This window comes from Giraffa tippelskirchi, chromosome 11, assembly GCF_054371585.1.
Source record: "Giraffa tippelskirchi isolate mGirTip1 chromosome 11, T2T-mGirTip1v1.2.pri, whole genome shotgun sequence".
Classification (NCBI taxonomy): Eukaryota; Metazoa; Chordata; class Mammalia; order Artiodactyla; family Giraffidae; genus Giraffa; species Giraffa tippelskirchi.
The window spans coordinates 104,572,460-104,596,126 of record NC_137285.1 but is presented as its reverse complement, the minus strand read 5'-3'; the positions used below and the strand labels follow the sequence as shown (position 1 = coordinate 104,596,126).

Here is a 23,667-nt window from a genome sequence, read left to right as displayed (position 1 = left end):
AATATCTCAGTTCTGGACTGACCCATTACCCTGAAGATGGAATAAGAAGAGAGAAATTTGACAAAGTTTCAACTTCTCTCCTAGAGAGTCTGGGTCCCACCCCTTGAGCCTGGAGCCCTTTTGGTCACCCTATCCCCACCAGCACCAACAAAGGCAGCCAGATTTGTGGATAAAGGCCATTTCTATAAAGGACCAACAGTGACTAGGCACCAGCCCACACAAACCTCAGGTGCCCACAGAGGGAAGGTGCAGCTGGTCTTCAAATTCTTGTAATATACCCAACATTCTGGAGTCATGCTTAGGGAAAGTTCCAGATGGCTTCAATCCTAGCCAGCCCCACAGCCCACCTGAAAAGGGAATATTCTCTGCTTCTCCTTTATTTTACTACAGCGTTCTCAGTTCTACTTCATTTCCGGTTAAATATGGAAGGGGGAGATTTTGAAAAGAATTCCCAGCATTGCCTTTTACTGAATTTATAATGTCGTTGAAAAAGTTAAAAAGTTTACTTAGTTTAATTAATTTTGTATAAAGTAGGAATAACCAAATATATTCTAACTGTTCTGCCATCTCTTGGGAATAACAGAATATATTCACCATAATAGAAATAGCAGAAACAGTTCCTTTTCACCCTCTGTAGATTCTTCCTTTCAGTAATTTGTATTTCATCCTTACAGACTGATCTTTCATGTAGAACTGGTGGAGGTTTAGGTAAAAATGAGCATCGGGATTCTACTCACTATGCACAATTGTTTCCACTATGCACAACTGTGTATCTTTTAGCTATGGTGCTTAAAGGGCTTCCCGGGTAGCTTAGTAAAGAATTCGCCTGCAATGCAGGAGACCTGAGTTCAATCCCTGGATTAAGAAGATCCCCTGGAAAAGGAAATGGCAACCCACTCCAGTATTCTTGCCTGGAAAATCCCATGGACAGAGAGGAGCCTGGCAGGTTACAGTCCATGGAGTCACAAAAGAGTTGGACGCGACTGAGCAGCTAAGCCACCACACCACCATGGTGCTTAAATTTCCTCCGAGGGAAATAAATATAACACATTAAAAAAGGGGGGAGGGGGAGGTTTCCCACACCAACTAATTCTCTGTAGACATGATTTAACATTTGTGTTACAATTTAACTCAACTGTGACACTATCTACCTGGCCATAGTATCAGATCCCTCAGGTTAAGGGCTCAGTCCCACAGGACTGCCCTCAACCTCAAATACCAATCTCAATTCCAGGTTGTCACTTGTGCTTTTGACTAACTGGCTATCAATCAGTGATAGCCACAACCCCCTCCCTGGGTTCAATCATTTGCTGGAGTGATTGAATTCAGGGAAATGGTTTACTTACTAGATCACCATTTTATTACAAAGGACACAACTCAAGAACAGGCAGATGCAGGAGATACACGGGGTGGGGTTGAGCATGGAAGCTCCATGCCCTCTCCAGGAGTGCCACCCCTCCAGCACCTCCATGTGTTCAGCAACAAAGAAAGCTCTCTGAACCTGTGCTTCTGGGTTTCTATGGAGGCTTCATTATGTCGGCATGATTAGTCAATCTTTGATCACTGGTGATTAATTCAACCTCCAGCCCCTCTCCCCTCCCAGGAGACTGAGGGTGGGGGTGGCACTGAAAATTCCAGCCCTCTAATCACATGATCGGTTCCCCTGGAAACCAGTGCCCCATTCTTAGGTGCTTTCCTAAAGGTACCTCATTAACAAGGGTAGCTGTAATTGAAAGAGCCTTATTATGAATAACAGAAGACACCTTTATCACTCTTATTACTTAGGAAATCCCAAGGATTTTAGGAGCTCTCTGCCAGGAAAGGATAGAAAGACCTAATATATATTTCTTGTTATAAATCACAAAATCACACTGCTCATCTCAAGCGGATCTTCATCTCTGGGGCACAACTCCCAAAGACCCCACATGACTTCCTCCGGAATCAAACGGGAAGCTCCCTCATGGGCCCACCTGAGGGCTCTGGCCACACCCTCTTCCAGGAGGTGGACCCACGGGAAGGGAGAGAGACCTTGAACAATCCTGTGACTGGAGGTACCAGGAGTCCTAAAGCTGCAGCTTCTGGTTTAAAGAGAGCATCTCAGCTCCCACCACCTCAGGCTGGAGGGTGAAGACAGGAAAGCTTGGGCAGATCATTGCCAAGCATGGGGTGCTACAGCAGATCTGAGGCCAGAACCCCGTCCTAAGCAGAGAAAGAAGGGAAGATGTCATTCAGGGAACAGAAGAGTTCCTTTTCCCTGTCCCCACCTGCACTGGAATGCCCAGGAATAGGGGCTTCTTCTTTGGGGTCCTTCTGTTCCCACCTAACCTGGCCTAAAGTCCCAACCGAGGTCCCCCAGACTGCTTCACCCAGCAGCCTCCCGCTCTGCCCTCCTCTCTGACCCCTCCCCCTCTTCTGGCTGCTCATAGTTGCTCTGTCTTTTCTTCCTCACCTCTCTGGACCCTGGGGGAATCCAGGCTTCCAAGTCCTGCTGAGATCTGGCCGCCAACTTCAGGCACAGGGGTGGCTTTGCTTCAGCCAGCTGCTGAAGTCTTTCTAGGTCATTCTCTCCACCCATGGGATACCCATTCACCTCCAGGATCACGTCTCCTGTTTGCAGCCCAGCCTGGGCAGCAGAGCCTCCTAGGGTCACCTGGTGGAATAGGTAGGGTCTAGAGGAGCCTGGAACACCACAGAAAAGTTTGCTGGGTATTCTAGGGCTCTGGGAGGGAAGTCGAAGAAGGCTCATCAAGAGGCAAAGGATTGAAAAGATCCAAGGTGCCTGGGGTATCTGTCACCTGGGAGATGAAGAGACCAGGCCTGCAGGCCACACAGCTGAGTCGGAAGCCATAATCACCGCCAGGCCCAGGGTACAGGAAGAACTGGCGGAAGTTGCATGGGACAGAAGCCACTGTTGTGTCTTTGACAGGTGGGTTCTTGGTCTCAACCACAGAGGCTGAGCCACTACCCCGGGGAGAGTCAGGAGCCTCTGTGCTCTCCAAGAAGAGGAGCGGAGACAAGCGAACCTGGAAAAGAAGAAGAGGACAAATCCGTTGCTCCTCCCCAACCTGAGCCCTGCTCCATTCCGGCCCCGTCTCTAGCCCCGGCCCCTCAGCTCGCACCATGCTGAAGAAGCGGTCAGCCTTGGGGTCGACGACAATGAGGGAGACACGGGAGCCCTGAGCCCGGATCTTGGACACTGTCTCCTCGTGGCCCAGCCCCTCCACGCTCTCCCCAGCCACAGCCACCAGCCGGTCCCCAGCCTGCATCCCGGCCTTCTCCGCTGGCAGTCCTGGGTCCACCTCCCATAGGAACTGACCTGGGACGCAGACATCCTCATGGTTCCTTCCCCACGGACCCCCACTGCCAGCCCAGGCCACTGTGTGCACACTGGGGAACTGCCCCAGGGGTACACAGGAGAGGAGGAGGCCCCGGGCTGGGGTTCAGCTAGGGCCACCACTTGTGTGCACTGAGTGGTGGATGCAGACACTGGTGTGCCCACCCCAAGGCCCACCTTCCCACCCCATCCCCAGAGCTCCCACTCACCGAGGCGACCATCAAGGCCCTTCTCCTCCCGGAGCACGAACCCGAAGCCCTGGGGCCCTTTCTCGAGATGCAGACAGCGGGGCTTGGTGGGCAGTGCCCAGCCCTCTGCCAGAGGTGCAGCCAGGGGCATTCCCAGCTGGCGACACTGTTCCTCCACCTCTGGCCCTGCCACCAGCAGGGTCACCTGCTTGCCACTCTGCCAAAGCTGTGGGGACCCAGCAGGGCATCAGCATCAACCAACTGGGGAAGGAGGGCAGAGGCAGGCACCCCCTCCCAGCCCTTCTTCCCAAGCCCTGGAATGAAGCCCTCAGGAAGGGAGGGGTTTGGCGAGCAGAGAGTGAAAAGGGAAGGATGGTGACAGAGGTACAAGATCAGACCGAGAGATTGAGAGTCTGCTTCCCGAGACAGGGACCAGGCCCAGAGGGGTGAGGACCAAGAGGAACCAGCCATACCTTCCTGTTGAGTTGGTTATGCGTGAGCTTTTCCACACTGACCCCATTCACTTCTAGCAGCCGGGCCCCAGGGGGCACTCCTGCCCGCTCAGCTGCTCCTCCAGTGCTCAGCACTAACCAGAAAGGACCCCGATGTCCTGGAAGCCCAAAGACTGAGTTTCTGCCTGCTGCCCACCCAGAATAGGGCTCAGGGCCCCCGTGCTGACCCCTCCCATGCTCTAAGCTCACCTTGGGTGACACTGAAGCCAAAGCCGCCCTCATCTTTCACTATGTGGCACAGCCGAGGCCGCACCCCATGGCCGAGAGGGGGACAGAGGTGGGCGTTGTTCCCCCTCTGAGCTCGGGCCACCTCATGCACGTGCTGTGCCAAAACTGTCAGCAACACTCGAGGCCCGCTGGCCCGGATCCGGCGTATCACCTGAACAGCAGGCACGCAGGGTGGGCTTGGGCCGGCCCCCCTTATGAACTTCCCCTCCCCGGAAGCTACACTCTTCACCGTGGGAACCAGCGCTCTGGAGGCCTTCACCCAACCATTCTAACCTGGGGCATCCCTAAATTCTGGAAGATGGGGGAGGTTGAGGCCCCCACATACCCAGGGAGGTGACCAAGAGGCTTCTGTCTCCCCCAGGTGCTACAGAAGTTTCCCTCATACCACTGGGATTCCAGCCCAACCTCACCATCAAATAATCTTCATGTTCCACGACGTGGTTGTTCACCCCCAGGATCCAGTCTCCTTCTCGAAGACCCTGGAGCTGGGCGGAAGAGCCTGGCTCCACCCTGCACACCACATGCCCAGCCCTGCCCGGCTGCTGCTGCAAGTGGAAGCCAAAAGTCCTGCCCTCCTCTTTATTCAGCAGGTAGAAGCGAGGCCGTTCCAGGCTCCAGAGATCTAGATGGGGAGGTGGGCAGCAGAAAAGGTGGAGGAAAGGGGACATGACCCAACTCACCTTGTGCCTGGTAGCCCCTGCCCATGTGATTGAACAGCGGACAGGCTTCTGCCCAGTTAGGTGTCAGGCAGTGGGGCTGAACACAGCCCAGGGAGAGTGGCAGGGACAGAAGGAAAAAGCCTAGCCCCCTTCCACCTCCATGTAGTCACTCCCCACCAAGGCTGTCATCAGAGGGAGACAGTGAGTGGTTTCCAAGGAGACGAGATGCTTTGTGGTGCCCTGGCGTCTCTGGGGAGAGGAAGTGGTTGCCCCAAGGGGTTGGGGGAGGTTACCAGAAGGGTCGTAGTCTTCAGCCAGGGAGAGGACAGGATTATCAATGCCCAGCTTTGGGTTAAACTCAAACTTCCTGCAAGGAGGCAAGTCACGCAGGTAGGAGAAAGCTGACATCCAGACTTGGGTCCCAGGCTCGCCTTGAGGTGCCAAAGGCAGCTGATGAGCCTCCCCACCTTCAGTTCCCTCCTCTCCTTGCCCCAGTCTTTCACAGCACGGCACTTACAGGGCCAAGGAAGCTGTGTCCTGAAGATCTGCCAGGCAAAGAAGGGGTGAGGGGCGAGAGGCAGTCTGACCCCCGAGACTCCACTTCCATGGTTGTTAACTGAAAGGACTTAGGGGAACCCCCAAATTCAGGACTCGCCCTATGTTCTGCTCCAAAAGGGTCTTCCCTTCCCCTTCCTTCTGCTCCTTGGCCCAGGCCTTCTGATATACACAGAAATCTGAGCATATCAGTACAGGGCGTGGACCAGGAAGACAGACACATCCACCCACTCACCTCTCACCTCTTAACTTCCAGTCTATTTTCAGGGCTCCAATCCCCAATACCAAGTGTGTCCTGGTCCTAAAGCCTTCCAATCCACCCTCTGCCCTGAAGTCCCCTCCGGATGGTTTCTCCCGGCCTCCTACCTGCAGCTGCCTCCATGGTTGGATCTGCGACCCAGCGCTCAGTGTAAGGACAAGGTCCATCGAAACCAGCTGATCCTCCCACCTACCCCCGCCCCCACGTCCCGCCTCCTTCAAGACACTGCCTTAGAAGCAGCTGGGTAATGGTTAAGGGGAGGAGAGTCTTGCCTTCTGGGGAAGTGTGTATGTCCTTCCCGCCCCATTCCTGAGCCCCAACTTTCTCAGGAGGCTCTGCTGCTGTCCCAGGTCCCCCTCTGTGCAGAGAAAGGTCACTATAATTGCTGGTCACTGTAATTCCAAGCCTGGGATAAGTGTATGACATGGGTGACAGAAGCCCTAGGGCCCAACACGGCCTCCCACCCACCCCAACATCTAGTTCATATAGCACCCCCTCCCCAGCCCTCACTGCCTCTGAACTTAGTGCCCAAGAAACATCTGCAACAGAAAGTGTCCAGTAGTTTAACCAGAATGACCAAGAACAGTACCCTTTCTTGAAAGCAACAAGCAAAACACAGGCCACAGTAGTTGGAAGACACAGCTCTTTAATAGCAGCAAGTCAGCGCCCACGTCCCTAGGGGCCACCGAGCTTGGGTACCATTGGTGAAAGGGGGACAACGGTGAGGAGACAGCACCAGTGAGAGAGGAAAGGGGCTGCTGGCATCCTGGGTGTCCCCAGAAAACATAAAGGCAGGACACAGAAACGCTCCAACACATCTGGACAGCAATGCCCCTGGCAAGTCCGACATGAGAAGAGTGCCCCCTGGTGGCACAATCAGAGAGGAGCTTGGTGGTGCTGCTACAGGACAGGTGTATTCCCTGAATAGCTCAGCGGTAAAGAATCTGCCTGCAATGCAGGAGACACAGGAGACATGGGTCCAATCCCTAGGTTGGGAAGATCCCCTGGAGGAGGGCATGGCAACCTACTCAAGTATTCTTGCCTGGAGAATCCCATGGACAGAGGAGCCTGGTGGGCTACAGCCCAAAGGGTCTGACACAGTTGGACACAACTGAAGCAACTTAGCATGCACGTACACACACTAAGGGACAATGTGGCCACCAAATGCCACATCTTTCAGTCCTTCTAGCCGAAGGGAGGTGAGGCATGTTCCACGATCCTGGAAACTCCAGACTTGGAACTTTGGTTGGACATGCCCTAGGAGAGCAACTGGCACACCTGTGTGCACATTCCATCCATCCCCTGAAGGGATCTTTCTAGAAATAGTAGTGGAAGCTAGGGGGTTGCAGACAGAAGGGATCTGGGGCCAGGGGACACACACACTGCTGCCATGGTCTCAGCTTGCAGGGCCACCCAGCTGCTCCAGGAGGACCCTGACCTCACCCTCCACCCGCAGCAGCTGGGCCTTACGCCAGGGATTAAGGGTGGCTCCCCGGTTGTCTTCCAGATCCCTCAGCAGCAACTCCAGGTGGCGCCGGACCCGGCCCCGATCCCAGCTGTTGAGGTTTCGCTGGACTTCACCCAGGATCACCGACCAGTACTCGGACACTGCTGTCCCCTCCGTCAGCGACACCACGACCCGGGCACCGCCCTCTGCAGCACTCCCCAAGTCCCGCAGGGCCTGGCGGCACTCTGAGCTCAGCTCGTTGAAGTAGAGACTAGTGGGAGAAAGCAGAGTAGATGCCGTTCAGCGGGGCTCCGAGAAGGAAGGTGGAGGGTGGGTGGACAGAAAGCGACGGGTCTCATAACTCATCCCCTAGCTGTGGAATGCGATGGGGAAAGTGTCTGCGATATGCCAAGAGACGGAAGGCGGTGGCCAGTGGGAGGCAGGGATGGCACTAGAATTCAGTGGGACCAGAGTCGATAGGAACCACGCCACTAGGACCCTAAGAGAAATGGTGGTGGAGAATCAGGGCAGGGGAAGGGCCCATCACGGATGGAGGGTGGGGCGATGGGACAGGGTGGGGGAGGGGGCAGGGAAACTCACTGCAGCAGCTCCAAGGAAGGGTGCTTCCAGGCAGCCTTCGCTAAGGCCAGGGCTGCCATGTCACCAGCACCGTTGTAGGCCACGTTCAGCTCCTGGAGCTGCTGGTTTCGGTCCAGCTGGGCAGCCAGCAGCTCCAGGCCCTCATCCCCCAGGCCCGTGTGCAGTAGAGACAGGTGTTTCAAGGAAGTATTTCCTGCCAGCCCCTCCAGCAGCAGGGCCACGCCCGCCGCCGTCAGCGGGTTGTTGGACAGCCTAGGGCCACAAGCAGTCCAAGGTTATGAGAGCTCCTAGCAGATGCCCTGTGCTGAGCACCAGGACTTGAGCCTAAAGGGTGCATCGCCTGGGGCAGAGACCAGCCTGGTTGCAGAGAAATGCAGGCCAGGAAATGAGGATGGAGAAATGGGAGAGAGTTCACTGCAGAGGAGGAAGAGTGAGATGAAAGCTGGCTTTTCCCTCCCCTCCTCCTGCCTTCCATTCTCCTTGTGACACCCCCCTTTCCCCTTCCTCCTCCCTTCTTCCTCCTTTTTTCACTCCGTTCCAATCCCTGCTTTGCCCTCTGTTCCCAATTGCCCCTCCTTCTTCCCACCCCATTCATCTCCCCTTACTCCAACCCGAAATCAGGAACCCAGGAACCCAGGCTTCTGGGTTGCTAGTCAACTAGTCAACACTTTGGGAGCATCTATTGAGTGCCCATCATCAGGGTCATCCTCGTGAGGCGACAGGGAAAATCCTGGGAGGGAATCAGTGGTGTTGTTACCAGGCAACTGGCCTGGGTGTTATTCCACTGGCCCCTCCCCAGGGTGATTTTAGCCACGTGAGGCTTACTTAATACCTATGGCCCGTGGTACTTTCCCCCTGCCTGGCTGCTTGTACTACACAGGGAAGATGGGGGAGTGGGGGGAGTAAGGAGGGTGGGTCAGGGTCTACCCTCCTGCAGTGTTTATTACACCAGGCATGGTGGGAAACGGAGAGCCCACCCTTGACTGTAGCTGGCCAGGGAGATGGAGCCCCCCCATAGGGTGCTCACCGCAGGGTGGTCACTTGGCACTGGTCATGTAGCAGCAGATCTCGGAGGTCCCTGCAGGTCTCGGGGCCCAGACTGTTGAGTTGCAACCTAGAGCAGAAGGTGGCCAGAGGGGTGGTAAGAAACTAAGGAAGGAGTTTGGCCTGGAGCCCGCCCACACCAGGACCCTCCCTCATCATCCACCTCTTGTAGTCCACAGCTGCGTCCCCTTCCGTGGCTCTTGTCACCTCCACCCACACCAGACTCACCCCACCCCCTGGTCCTTCCTCGCTCCCTTTGGTCTCCCGAACACTTTCTCCTCTGCCAGTGCAGGAGGGCAGGGGCTCACCCCAGCTTCCGGGCACGCAGGAAAACAGGCATGAGCGTGCGCAACCCAGCAGGATCCAGCTGGCAGGAGGCCAAGTTCACCTCGTCCAGGGCATGCCGTCCACTGCCCAGGACAGCTGCCACCACTGTGCACTTGAGGGGCGTCATGCGCACACCCGCCAGGTTGAGCTGGCGCAGAGAGCCAAGCACCTCGGCAGAGAAGCGCTGATTCTGGAACTCATAGTGGAAGAAGAGGTGGTCCAGGAGCTCTGAGGGGGGCAGCACCTGCCGGCCCAGCTTGCCCAGCTTCTTCTTGATGGCCTGGGCGTTCTCCAGGGCATCCAGGGTCTTGATGGGGCAGCCAAGCTGAGCCAGCACTGCCCGGTTGTGGGCAGACAGAAGCCCGCCCATGAACATGGGGAAAAGCTCAAAGACTTCATCGTCTGGAGGCTCGTCCGGGTGGCGCCGGGGACCTTCGACGCCCAGGATACTAGCACCCATCTGGTCTAGGACATCGTCGTTGTAGTAGTCCTCCTCTCGGAACATCTCCAGCACCATGGCCTGGGCCACTGCCTCACGGCTCTTACCCACCACGCGCCCAAACACTCGTGGAACCACCTGGAAGGGAAGCAGTGTGGAGGAATGGGGGGCGTGCACAGCCTCCTGCTTGCCTTTCAGCCTTCCTGCCTAAGCCTCACAGTCTCCTTTAAACTGGAGCGTGATTTGTCTGATCACATTACTCCCCTCCTGCAGCACCTTCCGTGGCTCCCTGCTGCCCATGTGAAATAGAAAACTGCATAATTTGGCCCCAACTGGACCTTTCCAGAGTCATCTCTCAGCACTTGTCTCACATACTACAGACATAAGGAAATTCTTTCTTTTTCCCTAACACCCCTTCTGTTTTCAAGTCCAGGGTTGGTGGAAAAGAATTAGCATATATTATGCATTTAGCTTGAAGAAATTAGCATATACTATGCATCTAGCTTGGTCCCAGGCTAGGTGGTGTAAATACATCACCATCTCAACATCATCACTGTCATCACAGCAGCGATGACTGATGTTGCTCCTACTACTTTAGACCCTTCATGACTTGACCTGATGAAATAAAATTCATATTTTAAGGTAAGACAAGAAAAATTTAAACATAAAATTTTTCTCTGCCCCTTTGGGCCTCCTCGCTTCCTTCTGGTATGCACTGCGCATCTCCATTCTACATATAACTATATTTCCCCAATGGCAAAAATACCTGCCACAAAGATCAGTTTTTCCTTCTGGTGTCAGCCATGTGACTCCTTTGAAGATAACATTCCTTTTTCAATCCTATAAGGGGTCACGATGATCTACCCCTCACCTTGTATATGCAAACATCTTAGGTGAACTTTATGTAAAATGCCGATATATCATTTTCCTTAAAGATAGCGATTGATGCAAAACAAGACTTCTCGACTCTTTGCAATCCCATGGACTGCAGCCTGCCTGGCTCCTCTGTCCATGGAATTCTCCAGGCAAGAGTGCTGGAGTGGGTTGCTATTTCTTTCTTCAGGGGATTTTCCCTACCCGGCCAAGTCTCCTGCATCTCAGGCAGATTCTTTACCAACTGAGCTACTAGGGAAGCCCAGGCAACTTGAAATACTGATCAAATATATAGTTCTATAAGATGAATGACTGTTAAGTTGTAACTCTAGATACGGGAAGAAGCAACAAGAGGGAATCATTTTCCGGATCATAACAGACTAATAAGACAGGCAGGTCAGAGGACTTTGGCTACTGTTAATAAGGCCTAGTCCAGTAACAGCACACTGAGTGACCCATCAGTGAAATCCTTGCCTGACCTGGGAACGAGCAGTCCTAGCTCCCTGGAACAAATTCGTCACAAATTGCCGCCCAAACCTGATCAAAATTAAGACTAAAAGGGAAGGGATTGTAAAATAAAGAATGTTGCCCACCACCCAATTCTACAAAATCAAGTCATTAGCTACTGCAGTTGCTGGCCTACAATAACCTTGAAAGGAATTCAGGGCAAAGATCAGGATGAGGCAATTTGTGCTCTGGGTAAACTGACAGTGAAAGTGAAAGAGGAGAGTGAAAATGCTGACTTAAAACTCAGCATTCAAAAAACGAAGATCATGGCATGCAGTCCCATCACTTCGTGGCAAATAGATGGGGAAACAATGGAACCAGTGACAGACTTTATTTTCTTGGGCTCCAAAATCACTGCAGATGGTGACTGCAGCCATGAAATTAAAAGACACTTGCTCCTTGGAAGAAAAGCTATGACCAACCTAGACAGCATATTAAAAAGCAGAGACATTACTTTGCTGACAAAGGTCTGTCTAGTCAAAGCTATGGTTTTTCCAGGAGTCATGTATGGATGTGAGAGATGGGCTATAAAGAAAGCCGAGCACCAAAGAATTGATGCTTTTGAACTGTGGTGCTGGAGAAAGCTCTTGAGAGTTCCTTGGACTGAAAGGAGATCTAACCAGTCCATCCTAAAGGAAATCAGTCCTGAATATTCATTGGAAGGACTGATGATGATGTTGAAGCTCCAATACTTTGACCACCTGATGCGAAGAGTTGACTCATTGGAAAAGACCATAATGCTGGGTAGGATTGGGGGCAGGAGGAGAAGGGGACGACAGAGAAAGAGATGGTTGGATGGCATCACTGACTCGATGGACATGAGTTTGAGCAAGCTCCAGGAGTTGGTGATGGACAGGGAAGCCTCGCGTGCTGCAGTCCATGGGGTCGCAAAGAGTCGGACATGACCGAGTGACTGAACTGGACTGAAACTGACAGAACCGGTCCTTAGATATTTTCAGGAGAAATTTTTATGAACCTGAATTCTTGCATCTTTGCATACTTAGGAAAGCACTAAAACCATTCACTGAGATGTCTATTCCTCATGACTAGATAAGGCTTCCCTGGTGGCTCAGTGGTAAAGAACCCATCTGCCAAGCAGGAGATGTGGATTCAATCCCTGTGTCAGAAAGATCCCCCGGAGAAGGAAATGGCAACCCCCTCCACTATTCTTGTCTGGAGAATACCATGGACAGAGAAGCCTGGTGGGCTATAGTCCATGAGGTCATGACACAACTGAGGCAACTAAACACACACAGACACACACTCCCTTTAACAAAATAGTATATGTACTGGCCTCCCTCTTTACCTCTGAAATAGTTCTTAGAACTCTCTGAGAGACTGTCTCCCAGGTTATAATCCTCAGATTGGCTTGAATTAAAATTTCTATTTCTTTCTTAGATATGTTATGGAACTATTGACCGAAACAGCCTGCCTTGACCAGAGCGATGATGACCACTTGCATGAGTTATCTCACAGCAGGAGGTCCCAAAGAGGAACATGGTGCTGCTGCCAAAAACTAACCTGGAAAATTTGGGAGAGGCCAAAAGGAGGGAGGAGATGCCAGCCCCATAATATTGTCCTACTAACCTCCCAGAATCCTTCACACTGGAATCCATCTTGGCTAAGAGATGCACACGCCACTTGGAAGGACCCTGAGTCAGACTAAATATAGGCCAAACAAGATGATTGACCAAAGACAACCCAGAAATTCATCCCATCACCATCACACCTGAGACGGTGAGTCACAGTGCAGAGCAGTTCTGCTTCTCCCCACCCCCTTCCCTACTGCTCTCTGCCTGGACGTCCCTTCCCAATAAAGCCTCTTGCTTTGTCAGTATGTGTGTCTCCTCAGACAATTCATTTCCAAGAGTTAGACAAGAGCCCACTCTCAGGCCCTGGAAGGGGTCCTCCCTCCTGCAACAGATGGACGATTGATTAATTTTTCATTGACAGGCCTCTGCCAACCACAGTGCCTTCATCACAGCCTCTCACTCACTCTGCTCTTGTCCTCTCTGCTTCTCTCTCTCTCTCTCTTTTCTGTCTTTTTGACAGTGCTAAGATTTTTCCTCCTTCAAAGCTATATCCTCTTCCTGGAGTGTTTTCCCCCAGTGCTTCTCCTGGGTAATCCTCCAGGGATCAAATTAAATGCCCTTCCTACAGAGCGGCTTTCCTTATCCCCCTAAATCAGGTCCCCCTTACACCCTTCCACAGCACCTGGAACTTGGCTTTCCAGGCACTTCACAGAGTTTTTAATCATATGGTTATGCTGACATGTTTGTGTTGAGACTGCATGATCAGAAAAGACAAAAACCTGGGGTTCTGTTAGTTTTTTTCCTCCGAATCTAACACATTGTCTAGCACACAGCAGGCACTCAAATATCTGTCGGAAAAAATGAATGTGTGGGAGGTTGGTGACATCAGCTCCCATGTTTGCAATGGTTCTGAGAAGAAAGGACCTCTGGCCAGAGCCACGAGGTTGTTTTGTGGCACCTCCTCTACTGGCATGCTGCAGTCCGTGGGGTCGCAGAGTCAGACACGACTGAGCAACTGAACAATAACCTCTAATGCCTGCCTTTTTTTTTTTTTTTCACTTGTTACAGGCAAGGTTCTCACCATGGAGGGTAGAGTATCCCTCCTGCAACAATCATCTGGAGACAAGGTACGAAAACAGTCACCCTGGGAAGCTGAATCAATAGGCTCATGTTGACACAGACAGGACCCAACCTCTGCTAGGCAACCCTCCCTCCAAGAGGGGCTGGGGGTGTGGTGCCCCCTCAAGTAACTGAGCAGCTTTCTGAATCCTATCAGGAGACCACAACCTCACTGCAATCCAGATTAAGCAAGTACATCCTCAAAAGGGTGGAGCAGCCTCAGCAACGGCCATTACCTCCCTGCCTGGGTTGATGCTGTGAGAAGGGATGGGCTGCCTGAGCCTGTTTATATTTAACAAAAAAAAATCTTTTTAAGCTTTTATTTTTATTATGCTGCACTGGGTCTTATGCTTGGCATGTAAAACCTTAGTTGCATCATGTAGGATCTAGTTCCCTGACTAGGGATCAAACCTGGACCCCCTGAATTGGGAGGGTGGAGTCTTGGCCACTGGACCACCAGGGAAGTCCCTAACAAACAATTAAATAGCACTTACTATGTGCCAGGATCTGCAGATGAAGACATTTAATTCTCATATTGGGCCAATGATACAGATTCTTTATTTTTCCATTTTGGAGTAGGAAATGGCAACCCACTCCAGTATTCTTGACTGAAAAATTCTATGGACAGGGGAGCCTGGGTGGGCTACAGTCCATGGGGTTGTAAAGAGTTGGACATGACTGAGGGAATGAACACACACATTATTCCCATTTAACAGATATGGACCTTGAGACACAGGGAGATTAAGTAACTTGTACAAAGTCACACAGCTAGTAAGTGGCAGAGCCTGGATTTGAACCCAGGTAGCTGTGTTACCGGAGAACGCAATGGTAGCCCACTCCCGTACCCTTGCCTGGAAAATCTCATGGACGGAGGAGCCTGGTAGGCTGCAGTTCATGGGGTCGAGAAGAGTTGGATATGACTAAGCGACTTCACTTTCACTTTTCACTTTCATGCATTGGAGAAGGAAATGGCAACCCACTCCAGTGTTCTTGCCCAGAGAATCCTAGGGACGGGGAAGCCTGGTAGGCTGCCGTCTATGGGGTCGCACAGAGTCAGACATGACTGAAGCGACTTAGCAGGTGTGTTACAGAATCCTTGTTCTTAAACCCTGATGCTTTGCTGCCTATAAAAAGGAAAACTTGTTAAAATTCTGTCTGCTTACCAAGGCCTTGCTTCCTCAAGATAGGTAACTGTAACATTTCTACAGAGGACCGGGATTACCAGCAAAGCACCACAGCTTCACAGAAATATCCACAGTACATCAGTAAAGTTTAGCAGAAAAAGCACAGGATTCAGAACTATAAAACCTGCACTCAGATCCCAGTTATTCTACTTACTGAGTGACCTTGGTCAAGTTACTTAGCCTCTGCAAGTCCCAGTTTCCTCATCTATAAAAAGGATTATAATAGTGTTTCATTTACAAGGCATCCGGCAGACATCAGCTGAGAGTGGATACTTCTTCCCATCAAAAACTTAGTGCATCTGCACTGCTCACGGCACAGTCCTCGGGCCTATAATTTGGTTTCTGGAGCGGACCTGCACCCCGGACGGATTGTCCTAAATCAATTACCAATGCCCTTTATCCTCCTGGTATAAATGAATAAAACGGCATCTGCTTTATAATCCTGTCTCTAGTGATTAAGTTAGGATGAGACATCACTCCCAGAGTCTAATCACCTCTGAGGAATAGATACAGTTGGGTTTCTGGACCTGCAAAGCACAGGATAGACCTTGGACTGTAGTGACCCCTGCCGCCCAGCAATGAAGACTTGAAGGAGAGATATTAAACCACCCCCAAAAACCTATCATCAGAGTTGTGGGATTGGTATTAATAAAGTCCCTGCACTCTCAGACTCCCCTCCAAGCATTCCCCAGCCTATGGCTTCTCTCTCCCTCTTCCTTATACCCCAATCCCATTAAAAGCCAGACTGCCCAGATGTGAAACAGAGCCAAGAAGGAGATTCACAGCTATGCAGGGAAAACAGGTTCCTTCTGGGAGAGGAGCAGGGGGTGAACAGGGAGAATGGGGGCTGGCAGCCGGGGGTCCTGGGGCTGTTACCTTGAGCAGGTTGAAGAGCAGCGGCAGGGCCCGCAAGGGCAGCAGCTTGGCCATGATGCCCAGGACCAGGCTGACATCCTCCCCGACACGGCCCACGAGCTCGGCCACTTCCTTGCCCACCCGCTGCAGAGTCGTCTTCCGCAAACCCAGCACGATGTAGAGGGCAGCAAGGTATTCCTGCATGGCGGGTACGGTGAACACGAAGGTACCCGCGTGTCCTGGCTCCACGCACGGGGCCAGAAAAAACCGCAGGGCGTCTCGGCGGAAGATGTGAAGCAGCTGAAACTCCTCTTCTGTCTGGATGCCGGCTTCGAGGCAGCCACGCACGTCCTCTTCAGAGAAGTAGGTCTTGCGGGAGGACACCCCCTCGTAGGCCAGCTTGCCCATGGTACGGGCCGCATAGGCCATCAGGGACAACTTGGAGGGGTCAGTGCTGTCCAGCATCTCCCCACTGAAGTTAAGACGCAGGAAGCTGGTGTAGATGCTCGTGAGGGTCTGGCCGGCCGGCGTGGGGGCATGGAGGAAGTGCAGCGTGGCACAGACAAGCCAGCAGTAGGAGGGCAGGAAGCAGGCAGCGGCGATCTGGTGGTGCCCCTCCAGGTTCCTGGTCAGCATCTGCACCAGGTGGTCACGCTGAGCTGGCGTGACCGACACCCCCCCAGCTCCAGGCCCACACTCCGGCTGGTTGAGGCGGAGCTGGAAGTAGAGCTTCTGGAGGTTGGTATCGGAGAAGCCACAGATCTCGCCATAGCGGCCCACGTACTTGCTGGGGATGCGGCCGATGGCAGAGGGCCGGGTGGTCACCAGAATGCTGGCCTGGGAAGAGCATGGTGGAGGGTTAAGAAAGACCCTGGTGTCCTCACTGCCTCACTTGCCAGGGAGGAGAGTCCAAGGGTGAAGATGATGATGATCTCAGTAATAATAACTCAGGCTTACTGCAGACCCACTATGATCCAGGGTACCACGCTAAGCACTTCATATGAAGCATCTCATTTGATCAACGCAACTCAAGGAGAGAAGGAAATGGAAGCTTGGAGAAGCTACTGACCAGCTCAGTCCCACAGCTCAGAAGCGGAGGGGCAGGATTTGAACTGACCCAGAGCCTACGCTCCTATGCATTAAATATGTGGACCCAGAACGCAAAAATCCTTAGGGGACAAGTTAGGGACAGCCAAGCAGGGCAGGGCACACTCACCTTGGGCAACAAGTATTTGCGCAACAGGTTGACGATGACAGCAGCTGGCGCCTCTGGCTTCTCGGGGTCACTGCAAAGCGCTGTGCTGGCCAAGGAGAAATTGAGGTTGAGATGCTCCAAGCCGTGGAGCACAAAAAGCAGGCGGGAGCCAGCAGCCGCCATCAGAGGCAGAATCTCCTTCAAGGGTGTGTAGCGCTGGGCTACAAGTTGGCACAAGGAGGCGGGAGCAGGGCCCAGGGATGACAGGTCCTCGCAGGAGAACGGGATGAGCAGCTCGAAGGCTGGCAGCCGCCCATAACACCAGTCCAGGACCATCTTGCGCACCAGTGTGCTCTTGCCTGTGCCCACGGTCCCGTAAAGCACCACCGTCTGCACTTGGCGCCCACAGGCATCTGGGTCAAAGAGCTGGGACAGGGCTAGCGGGGGGAGCCCAGCGGAGGGTGGCTGGCGCTCCAGGGCCAGTTCAGCCAGTGGGCGCAGCAGCTCATCAGGGGTGCTCTCACGGATCACAGGGTCTACATGGACTGTGTCTAGTGCAAAGGTCGGGCCGAACTGGCGCTCTTCCCTGGGCAGCCGGCTGAACCACTCGGCCAGGCTGTGGCGGTGCTGCTGGATAGCTTCTGAATGGGAAGGCAAGAGGAGAGGGGGCGTCAGGGAGAGGGGCGGGGAAATGCAAGAGCTTAGGGAGATGGTTGGATCAAGCTGCCGAGTCAAGACACAACATCTGGAGATGCTGGGCTCCAAAATGGTGCTGGACACACAGGACTGACTCCCTCAGAATGTCCAGGAAGTTCAGACTCCTGCGACAGGAAGTGGGGAGCCATAGGGTGAGTGACAGTGAGTCTCGGCTGACTGGTTGGATGATTATCTGTGGATGATCTTCCCTGACAGCTAGAGGCAGTGTGTTGAAGGGAGGGATGATACGTCCCTCCCAGTGCTTTGTACGTCTAAGTGTGCACTGCATGAGTGTCGCAGGAAGGGGTACACAGATGGATGGATAATAAGGCCAGGGAGAGTGGGTCCACGGATGGCCAATGGTAACGGATGCTCTATACCACCTTCCTGTTTGCTTCTCTGCCCACCCTCCCCGACCCCATCACACCCCCTGGGATTCCAGCAGCCCCTCTCCTCAGGCTGACTGAGGAGCCAGTCCCTTTACCAGATGCAGCAATGCCCCGGAACAACTGTCCGTGCCTCTCGGATGAAGGACCATGGCCCACTGAGCTTCCATTGTGGCGTATAAAGGCCCTGTGAGCAAAGAGAAGGGGTGAGCTGGGGCTTGGCTGCTGGGCTCAGGCTCCACAGAGGCTCAGAGTCCAGTCCTGCCTCAGCTGACAGACTTCTGGCTTCCTGAGATCCAGCCCTAACCCTGGACATCCAAGTCCAGAGCCTCGTCTGACTCTCTCACACCCTTCCCTGGGCCTGAGGTCTCGCCCCTAGCCCTCCAGCTCCCCACTGCTCACTGCCTGCCTGGAACTCAGGCTGGCCTCTGCCGGACTCCGCCCACTTTCCACCAGTCCTTCCTCTGGCTGACCACCGTGACTTGCACTATGGATGATATAAGCCAACTTCCTCTTTAGGTCTAGTAGCTGACTCTATACCCTCTCTACCCACCGGAAGACCAACCTCTCCCCAGGGCATCAAGCTCTCTGCCAGTCCTGACCCTCCCCAGGCTACCCTGCTGTGTCCAGATGTGTCCTAAAGTATGACACCGAGGCCTCACCTTGGGGACCCAAGAGGGCGCTCCCCTTTAAGGGGCCAACTCCAGTGAATCAGGAAGGGGATATGTTCATCTACAGAGAGAAAGAAGAAGGAAGAAATAGCATCGAGAACTCACCCACACTAGCTCAACAATATACAGACTCCACATCTACGTCAATCCCCCTCATTATTTGAACTGCCCCCTTGAAGCAGTTATTATATTTCATTATGTAATTATTTCGTTAACATTCATTCACACCCATTCTTCCATGAGAGCGAGGATTACATCTGTTTTGTTCATAATTATCTACTTTGAACTAAGCACAGGGTCTGGCACACAGCAGGCACTCAATAAATACCTGTTGAACGCAAAATGAAATCAGACAAGTGTTCCTGGACTTATGCAGCTACAGGGACCCTCAAAGATCTTCCAGTTCGACTGCCTTAGTTTAGAATGGGAGAAAGGAAGCTGGGGAGATGCAGTGACTTGTCAAGGTCAACAGCTAGTGAATCACAGAGCTGGGACTAGGACACCTGGCATCTGGATCCCTGCTCTCCTGGGGGTGCCATCTGGACTCTGAAGACGAAGGGAGAGTTGGAAACAGGAACCCCTGCTTCCTGCTCACCTGCTGGCTGGAGTACTCTTCCCAGACAAGGGCTCCAAGAGGCCCTGGGCAAATGGCAGGCCCACCTCATGGCAGTAGAAACGATCAGAGCCTGAGGGACTGAGCACACCACCTTCTATCCTGTTCCCCTGCAGGAAAAATGGTAAGAATGGACCCACACACCCCAACTTTCCCACCCCACCTCCCTGAGCAGGCCAAAGGGTGGCCTTCCTCCTCAAGAGAACATTAGCTTTTCTTCAAGTGTCAGTATCGCCAAAGCCCTGGCCTGGCCTTCAGACCTCCCTCCTCCACATCCCCCACCTGAGTGATCCCATTTTATCTCCTACCACCCACTGCCTTTCCCTTATGGCTTCATGATTGCCTTTCTCCTGAGTTCCAGCCTAATGAACTATTTAGTTGTCCTTTTAAGAAAACAAATTTATTTATTTTGGCTGCGCCGCAAAGCATGTGGGATCTTAGTTCCTTGGCCAGGGATGGAACCTGTACCCCCTGCAATGGAAGCGTGGAGTCTTAACCACTGGACTACCAGGGAAGTCCCTCTCATTGTCCTTTTCTTCTTTTGCTTGGCTTCCAGCAAACTCATAGGAGTTCTGTGTTCATGTTCAGAAGCTTTTCTGAGCGAACAATTCCCAGTAAACAATCATCCACTCTCCTCTGAAGTTTTTCTGTAGCTATCGGGTCTTTTTAGCTGAGTTTTAATGGTTTGACCGTTTTATCTTCTCTGTGACTTTTATCTAACCTGCTTTTCAGGTTGACATAAATAATAGATAAATGAATGAAGGACTTCCTACTTGGTGTCTCCATATGGACATCCTGCCTGTGCTTCAAGATGCATGCTCACAGAACTGAACTCAGCATCCCTCGTCCCTCTTCAGTTACTTTACCACACATCTTCCCAATCACATGATTTCTACTTGAAATCTGTCCCCTTTGTCTTCAAATTCTTCCCTTCTCCTTCATACACTGGAAACAGCCTAGCCCATTCCTTCTCCCCATTCTTTGCCAGCCTGTTCCTGTTGCATCATCCCCCCATCCCTGTGCTAACTCAGACCCTCCCCAGACTACCCAGCTCTTCTGTTTACTGGCCTCTGCCTTCAGTGTCATTCCATTCCCATCCCTCATCCCAGCCACCAATCGCCTCCCTAAAATCCCAGGTTGTATGGAGTCCAAACATCTGACCCACATCTGCTATTTTTCTGATAATGCCCCTGACCAGAGCCTTATCCACTAGGCTTTCTGAATCTTGCTTGCACTCTACTAACTTTGTTCATACTCTTCCATCAGCTTGGAATGACCTTTCTCTCCTGCCAAAATCCTACCCAAGCTTTTAAAAACTGCTTAAAGGCCCTCTCTCCTGGGAAGTCTTTCCCGATCCCTGAGCTCCCTTAAATGAAGCACACAGCTATTTGGCAGCCAGTCTCCACTGGGATATGGCTCCTTAAGGGCAGGACAGACTTAGGGAGAAGTGGGTGCACTGGGCCCTCTTGCCAGCAGGGCCAGCCAGTGGAGGTGCAGGCTGGGGCTCAGACCTGGAGTCCTGGTTGCAGAAGAAGGGTTAACAGGCAGCCCTGGCAAGCTGGAAAAGCTTGGGGAAACTAGCTCAGTAGGAAAAAACCAGACACAGGGCCTCTGATTCAAGATGGGACTTGCGATGGGGGCGGGGGTAGGGAGGGTAACTTTCGGAGGATCACCCCTGGTCTCCAGAGCAGTGAGAAAGGAAGAGGGCACCGCAGGAAAGGTACCAAGTCTGTGCTCGCACAAATCCAGAGCACCTCCTCTTAATCGGGGACCCCAGCTTTCCTTGTTCAAGTTGGTTTCAGACCCAAGAGGAGAGCCCGCCACAACGGCCACCATTCAACGCACCGCTGCGTCCTACGCAACCCCGGCAGCCGGCTCCAGCCCCGCCCCGCCCCCGCTGCTTAGACCTTTACCCGCCACCCGCCGCGGTCCAGGCCGGGAGCAGTCGCCGCTGGAGTCTCCTGCTTACTCGCAGAGGCCCCGGCGCGGCGCCGCGCTTCCTGTCCGCCCCGCCCGCCTGGGCGGAGCCCTGCCCTTTCTGGCTACCCGCCCGGCAGCGGGCACGCGCTAGGACGCGCCTCGGCGCTCCGGGCCTGCGGGTCCCGGGAGGAGGGAGATAGCGAGAGAGGCTGGGGTGCTGGAGAGCAGGCCCGGGGCGAGAACTTCCCCATTCGTCCGGCCATCTCCCCGCGCCTTCCGTGCTACACCCCTCCATCCGGGCGGGCCCTGCCGCTGGAACTGTCTTCTGCAGGTCACCGAGCGACAATCTCACCCCATTAGTTACGACCTCTCAGGCAGGACTTGTCGCGACGCCCATTTTACAAATGAAGGCACTGCCGCTCAGAAGGGTGAAATGACTTGTCGGTTGACCAAACTTGGAAGGGGAAAAGCCAGAACAAGTATCTGGGGCCTGAGTCTTCCTATCTCGGACCCCTGGGCCTTCCGGAGGCGACCTCACTCCCTCATCCCCAGGACATTCTTCCCTCTGTGCCTCTTCACCACTTCAGCCTACCTCCTGGCAGAAATCTTGGAATCTTGGGTCTTCCCTCTGTACCTGGCTCTCTTCACCTCTGCCCAGAACCTCTCTGTGTGGCTTCTGGTCACTTGCCTCAAGGAAGACAGAAGAATGGGGCTGAGGGACTGCTCTCACCTCTAACTGCCCTTCTTGTCTGGCACCCAGTCATAGCCTAGCCCTGGGGCTTCCTGGTCCTCAAAACCCCCACTCTTGTCCCTGTGCTTCCATACCTGGCACGCTCAGGATCCACGACGCTGAGGGAGTCGTCACCCACCACCCACAGCCGGGGCATGCCTCGGCAAGCAAACACAGGTGTGCACTGAACAGAGGTGTGCAGTAGGGAACTGGTAGAGAGGCAGCCAGGCAGGGCTGGGAGGAGGGCTTTGTGATCTTGATTTCAGCGAGGCAGCAGTGAGCAGTGGCTTGAAGCAAGATCTTAATGCCCTCTCCAGGAACTGAACCTGGGTAGCCCGGGTGATGAACAGGAATCCTAGCCACCAGACCAGCAAGGGCTCGAGGCTAGAAAACATTTTTCCCTGGATCTTTGCCCCCAGTGAAAAATACATGTATCACAGAGGCAGAAATTGTAAATGTAGGTATAAAGTATCATTAGAGACAGGGCACAACAGGTGGGAGAGCATATAGAGAAATGGAAGTTCAGTGAAATAAAAGTTCAGTGAAGGCAAAAGCAAAGCAGAGATGCACACCCGGAAAGAAGGGGCATACCCCTTAGAGAGGAGGAGTGCAGTAAAAAAACAGTGAAGTCATTTATACAGGTCAATTATTCTGGGTCTTTGTCTTTCTTCAGCCAATTATGTGGTTTCTTTTTCTACACCTGACCTACCCTGGGACCCTCCCCTGGTTGCACAGGCATCCCTCAGTCTTTATCTCGAGGTGAAGGGTTCTGGGAGGTGCAAGAAAGTGAAGTCACTCAGTCGTGTCTGACTCTTTGCGACCCCATGGACTGTAGCCTACCAGGCTCCTGTGTCCATGGGATTTTCCAGGCAAGAATACTAGAGTGGGTTGCCATTTTCTTCTCCAGGGAGGCACAAGACTCATTCATTATTGCCTGGAATTATCCCCTAACTTTTGACCCTCAAGGTGCCTTTCTGTGCATGTGTAGTGTCTCCTTTGTCCCAAAAAGGGGGGAAAGGAGATCCCTTAATCCTTCACTCAAACAGAGTTTTGCACCTCTTTGTCCTTGCCATGACTATTACCTTAATTATTGCCATGACTATTACCTTAAGGTGTTCACAAGAGACAAAGACTGGCTATTTACCCTGCTTCTGTTGTTACTTCCATTTTGGAGGGCAAACGGGAGGCTGATTATAAATTCCTCAACTGGAGCCTACCTATCTCTTATATCAGGAATTGCAAACAGTTGTTAAGTATCCAGGCTGAAGCGCACTGCTTCCAGCCCCATGAAATGCAAACAGGAGGCCGGTTGTAAATGTCTAGCCTGGAGCCCATCTATCTCCTGACTCAATGTCTACCCTCCATCCAGACTGAGGATTCACTTATACATGTAAACATCTGTTCTTTCACCGAACGCGTGGTATTGGGCTAAGACTCAACAACAAAAACAAGAAGAACAAGGACCAGACCAGAGCAGCTCCCCTCTAGGGAACCCAAAGGATGGTACTTCAGAGGCAGATGGAAGCTTTAGGAAAGTCTGGGAGAGGAAGTTACTAACTGACTGTGACCCGGAAGTGACATTTGAACTAGATCTTAAAAAATAAGATGGTACTCAGCCCCAAAAAACAATGAAATAATGACATTTGCAGCAACATGGATGGGCCTAGAGATGATCATACTAGGTGAAGTAAGTCAGACAGAGAAAGACAAATATCATATGATATCACTTATATGCAGAATCCAAAAAAAAAAAAGATACAAGGAGGGAGGTTTAAGAGGGAGAGGACACACATA

At 52.7% G+C, this 23,667-nt stretch overlaps 2 protein-coding genes and 1 long non-coding RNA gene across 9 annotated transcripts; 1 reads left to right on the top strand and 2 right to left on the bottom strand.

Annotated features, from left to right (window-relative positions):
- Positions 1–1,337: 1,337 nt before the first annotated feature.
- NHERF4 (NHERF family PDZ scaffold protein 4) lies at positions 1,338–5,858 on the bottom strand. Its single transcript, XM_081541272.1, has 11 exons — positions 5,843–5,858; positions 5,439–5,466; positions 5,215–5,288; positions 4,673–4,884; positions 4,224–4,413; positions 3,996–4,132; positions 3,544–3,748; positions 3,120–3,316; positions 2,796–3,023; positions 2,450–2,650; positions 1,338–2,199 (listed from the first exon to the last, which is right to left on the bottom strand). The coding sequence occupies exons 1-11, from the start codon at positions 5,856–5,858 to the stop codon at positions 2,170–2,172; spliced, it is 1,518 nt and encodes a 505-aa protein (XP_081397398.1). The 3' UTR covers positions 1,338–2,169.
- On the top strand, positions 1,678–15,247 carry LOC145526189 (uncharacterized). Its single transcript, XR_014068734.1, has 7 exons — positions 1,678–2,926; positions 4,624–4,852; positions 5,733–5,885; positions 7,243–10,234; positions 12,371–12,709; positions 13,573–13,631; positions 14,811–15,247. It is a non-coding gene; the product is annotated as an uncharacterized LOC145526189 (long non-coding RNA).
- NLRX1 (NLR family member X1) lies at positions 6,365–21,894 on the bottom strand. 7 transcript variants are annotated; one of them, XM_081541269.1, is made up of 11 exons: positions 21,736–21,894; positions 19,206–19,333; positions 18,602–18,671; positions 18,038–18,126; positions 16,879–17,498; positions 15,684–16,499; positions 9,135–9,730; positions 8,810–8,896; positions 7,783–8,034; positions 7,206–7,453; positions 6,365–6,683 (listed from the first exon to the last, which is right to left on the bottom strand). In XM_081541269.1, exons 2-11 carry the CDS (start codon positions 19,273–19,275, stop codon positions 6,382–6,384), a joined length of 3,150 nt encoding a protein of 1,049 aa, XP_081397395.1. In that variant the 5' UTR covers positions 19,276–19,333; positions 21,736–21,894; the 3' UTR covers positions 6,365–6,381. The 7 variants fall into 7 exon arrangements, with proteins under 7 accessions (XP_081397395.1, XP_081397393.1, XP_081397392.1 ...); XM_081541267.1 differs by lacking the exon at positions 21,736–21,894 and adding an exon at positions 21,193–21,287; XM_081541266.1 differs by lacking the exon at positions 21,736–21,894 and adding an exon at positions 20,948–21,196.
- Positions 21,895–23,667: the final 1,773 nt, after the last annotated feature.

Coding starts and splice junctions, on each gene's coding strand:
- NHERF4 (XM_081541272.1), bottom strand. Junction 5,289..5,438: donor GACACAGCTTCCTTGGCCCT/GTAAGTGCCGTG, acceptor GCCTCCTTGCAG/GAAGTTTGAGTTTAACCCAA. Junction 4,885..5,214: donor TGAAGACTACGACCCTTCTG/GTAACCTCCCCC, acceptor CTCCCCATCTAG/ATCTCTGGAGCCTGGAACGG.
- NLRX1 (XM_081541269.1), bottom strand. CDS start 19,275: ATGAGGTGGGCCTGCCATTTGCCCAGGGCCTCTTGGAGCCCTTGTCTG. Junction 18,672..19,205: donor AAGAGTACTCCAGCCAGCAG/GTGAGCAGGAAG, acceptor TTCTCTCTGTAG/ATGAACATATCCCCTTCCTG. Junction 7,454..7,782: donor CCTTCCTTGGAGCTGCTGCA/GTGAGTTTCCCT, acceptor TTCTCCCACTAG/TCTCTACTTCAACGAGCTGA.